This window comes from Mytilus trossulus, chromosome 3 (assembly GCF_036588685.1).
Source record: "Mytilus trossulus isolate FHL-02 chromosome 3, PNRI_Mtr1.1.1.hap1, whole genome shotgun sequence".
Taxonomy (NCBI): Eukaryota; Metazoa; Mollusca; class Bivalvia; order Mytilida; family Mytilidae; genus Mytilus; species Mytilus trossulus.
The window spans coordinates 39,124,705-39,128,734 of record NC_086375.1 but is presented as its reverse complement, the minus strand read 5'-3'; the positions used below and the strand labels follow the sequence as shown (position 1 = coordinate 39,128,734).

General features: G+C 33.4%; 1 protein-coding gene across 1 annotated transcript; it reads right to left on the bottom strand.

Annotated features, from left to right (window-relative positions):
* Positions 1-472: 472 nt before the first annotated feature.
* LOC134710755 (uncharacterized) lies at positions 473-2,134 on the bottom strand. Its single transcript, XM_063571151.1, has one exon. The coding sequence runs from the start codon at positions 2,132-2,134 to the stop codon at positions 473-475; it is 1,662 nt and encodes a 553-aa protein (XP_063427221.1).
* Between the last annotated feature and the right edge of the window lie 1,896 nt (positions 2,135-4,030).

Genomic DNA, 4,030 nt, shown 5'->3' with positions numbered 1-4,030 from the left:
AATAAACGAGAGAAAAATAACAGTTGGTTATCAATAAAACTTAGGGCAAGGAAAATAGGCATATGCTTTACGGAAATTTCAGGAAAAAAAGTAACCTGAATACAAGATAAATGGTATATAGATGTTATACCTTCTGATATATCGACCCTATTCAGATAGTTTGTTCATATGCGTCGCTCTCTTCAATATATATAGAATGCGAAACAACATATAATCAACTAGTTTTCAGAAATGTTATTTATTATTTTGTAGGTGATTAAAAACATGTCCATAAAACAAAAGGAATGAATTTTCGTAAAGTAACAATCTCATTCATATGAATTAGAAAACATCGAATTTCTATGTTAAAAGTCTTTATAATTTTCACAGAGTAGTATATTTCTTTGATTCATGATACATTTTCTATTTTTTAATTCCAACACGCATGCAAATTTATGTATTTTACAAAAGACAAGACATAGGGTTTATAAGACTATTCAAGATTGTATAATGCTGCACCATCTCTCTCGTTACACAGAAGTAATACTTTTTTGTCTTTGTTGTATTTTAGAGCAGATGGTGAGTTCAGACCGTCCGATTTAGTAAGTAGTGTTTTACTTGCTTTCCCGTCATGCTGTATTACTGTAAGGGAATTTGAATAAAAATTAGCAACATATACATTTTGATGATCATCCACAGTGATGCCCCTCGAATCGACTAAAGATTCCCATTCATGTACCCATATCTCCTCACCTATCATTGAGATACAACGTACAGTATGATCTGTTCCGACGGTGAAGTAGATTCTATCAATGGTTGTTTCTAAGTAAAATCCACAGTCAACTCTTAATTTTTGAAGTACTTTTCCTGTAATATCTGTTATTACAATGCCTCCTGAAATGATAAACAGTTTATTGTCCTGGTATGATATTCCATAGCAGTCCTTAGAAAATTTCACTTTCTTCTCGACAGTAGTGTTCTTTAAATTCAAAATCTCTAGATACATTTTATGTCCGTATGTAACAGCAATACGGTCACTGTCTATAACTGTCAAATCAAAGGGTACATCAGAGCATGGTATGTCACGGATATGTTTACCGTCTTGACTATACTCCATTAGTACGTTACTTCCCCTGTAATTAGCAATTAACACATTACCATTTGATAACATGGTGCATCCAGACAACCATATCAGATAACCTTTTCTATTCACTTCAAATCTCTTCTTCAACTTCAAGCGGATGTTTTTAATGGTTCTCATTTCGGGCACTCGAAGTTGTATTTGGGCTTGATCTTCTTTTGCCTCTTTGAACGGTAAACTAGTGGTGGTCTTCTTAACATGTATGTTCCCTAGCTGATCTACTTCGTTCATTAATGCTATGATAGAAGTGTGTAACTGTAAGTTCACTTCATAGTTCGATACAGACTGGATTCCTTCTTTGACAGATTTTACTTCTATGAAGACTGTATTATCGATCTGACGCGTTCCCAGGAAAAGCTGAATCTCGGATGCAAATGATTTCAATTGCGATGTTTGCTCTTTCAGACAATTCAAATCTCGTTCCGAATTTTTTAAACGGTTTAAAAGTTTGCTAAGTTCGGATTTACATTTACCATGTTGTGTGTCTAACTCAAAAAGCAGTTTTTGTTCTAAGTCGTCAAACTTTTGTAATATTTTTTCTCGTGTATCATTGATTGTATCTTTAATTGTTTGCCTCTGACCATCTAAATTTTCCAATGCTGCAGAACGATCATTAATAATTTGTTCGAGATTTCGTGATGCTATTGTTAAAGTGTCCTCTAAATCGGCCAGTGCAGTTGAATGTTTTGCATTTTCAGCAGCTTTATCTAAAGGAATGACGTCAGAGCATGCCCAATGACGAGATATACAACCTAAACAAACTGCAACATCATGTGTTTTACAATACAGCTGAAGTGGCTTGTCATGGTTTTTACAGGTTAGGCTGATGGAAATATTTTTTATCTGTTGGAAATCATCGGTTGATATGACCCTGTGATTTCTTGTTGTTTTGATCGATTTATGAACCTGTTCACAATCTGTACATAACCCCTCCTCACAAACCGTACACCACTTCTCTGCGTTTCTATTATTATCCGCATAACCACATGGACCACAACCAAAAAAATCCGACATTATGGTGTACCTGTAAAGTCATATTTGTTAATATGAATATTAATGAATTATTACGACCAACTAAAATTGCTTGGTATAAAATCAAGAATTCGTTCAAGTGTTTTTAGATCACGAAAAATTTATTTTTACCTTTGTTTGATATTTTACCGTTTTATATTGAATCCTATTCAAATTCATTTATCAGAAAAAAAAGTTGTCTTGGTATAGTGAGCGAAAATAAGAACCAAAAAAAAAAAATATAGAGCACTTCTCAAATACATTGTTTTCACTTATGTGGGTCATTTTCAAAATTTTGATTTGCTCAGGATATAACGATGTGTCATAGTTCGGTGTATGTTCACTTGTTTTTGTTAATATTTCTTTTGATTGAGTAAAGCTTTTTCAATGGATATTTCATAGTGTGCCGATCTATGTTGTAGTTCATTTCTCATTTCTCTTTTTTATATAGATTAGAAGACCGTTGATTTTCCTGTTTGAATTGTTTAATACTAGCATTTTGTAAGACCCTTTATAACTTGCTGCTCCGTGTTTAAGACCGTAATTAAACCTATAAAGTTTAACTTTTAAAAATTGTTAATTGGGATTGATATTTGACTCATTGGAACTCATACCACATCTTCTTATATCTATACAGACTAGTGCACACAATGCTTTATTATACATTTGCGGAAACTGTCATACACCTACGATTAGGATGACAATCACACTTGTCTTACAGTTGGCATTTAAGTCTTGGGCTTTTTCAAAGTGTGAAAATCAACCGTCGATCCAAAACAATGTAACGATAAAGAAGTTTTCCTGTAGTTAAATAATTTTTTTCAAATATATTTTCCAGCAATGTGTAAACATTAATTATTGCATACGCCGTTGTCCAAGGTTCAAAATGCTGCAATTGTACGAAGTATGATAGAATGAACATTATTTTAGAAATAAATTTAACACGAGACACACAAAATATCGCAATTGTCATTGCAGCTGATAGATTGGAACAATTCCTGAAAAAAGTCAGCAATACTTTGTGAAATTTTAAGAAAGGTGCAATCAACCACGGAGCATGGTTATGGTAAGACATACTTTCTCTCTGTTATTTTGTTTTAAAGAGAATGAGGAAATACAGCGGACGGGTGTTTTGAGCTATTTATTCTTCATAAAATTTCACATACCGTTCGGTATAATTTTGAAATCTTTTTTTTTCCTGAATAGGACAAACACTTTTTGTCTACGTTTTGGTTTCAATAGAAAAAACACAACAATTCAAGGGGAAACAAAACAGTTATCGACGACCTTTTCTGTGTTGGAAATATATTTTATACTGTTCGCCAGACTCAATTGAAATGTAAAATAGCTGTACTCAAATAGTTAAAACTTTGCTATCATTGTTATCAACAGTAACACACAGAAAATGACAGACGAGTTCAAAGTTGATTTTTTTTTCATGCAATTATTATAAAAAGATTCCTGGAATCGTTTAGTATGGAGTTTTTTTTTTTCGCGGTGTCGATAATTATACTCCATGAACATAGGTGGAACTGGTATGGTCTAAACATTAACTAAATTTAACCCTCGTTCAGAGACTGGACGTAGTTTCATGGATATGTAATATAGAGTGCACTGACGACGCAGGGGTCGATCCAGCCATTTTCCCAAGAGGATTCAAACCCACAATAAAAAGAGGTGGCGACCAAATGACCCTAATAAAAAGCATAGGTCGGCAAGAAAAGGGATGCTCGAATCCCCCAGAACAGTGCGTGATCTCTCACTGCGACGTTGTTCATTTCAACACTAAGTTTATACGCAAATCTATTTAATTGATTGTTAGGGGGAAAAAAATCAAAAGAGTAGCAGGCGTGAATAAATTGGCTACTTTTTATATGTATTGTTGGTTTGTTTTTGTTT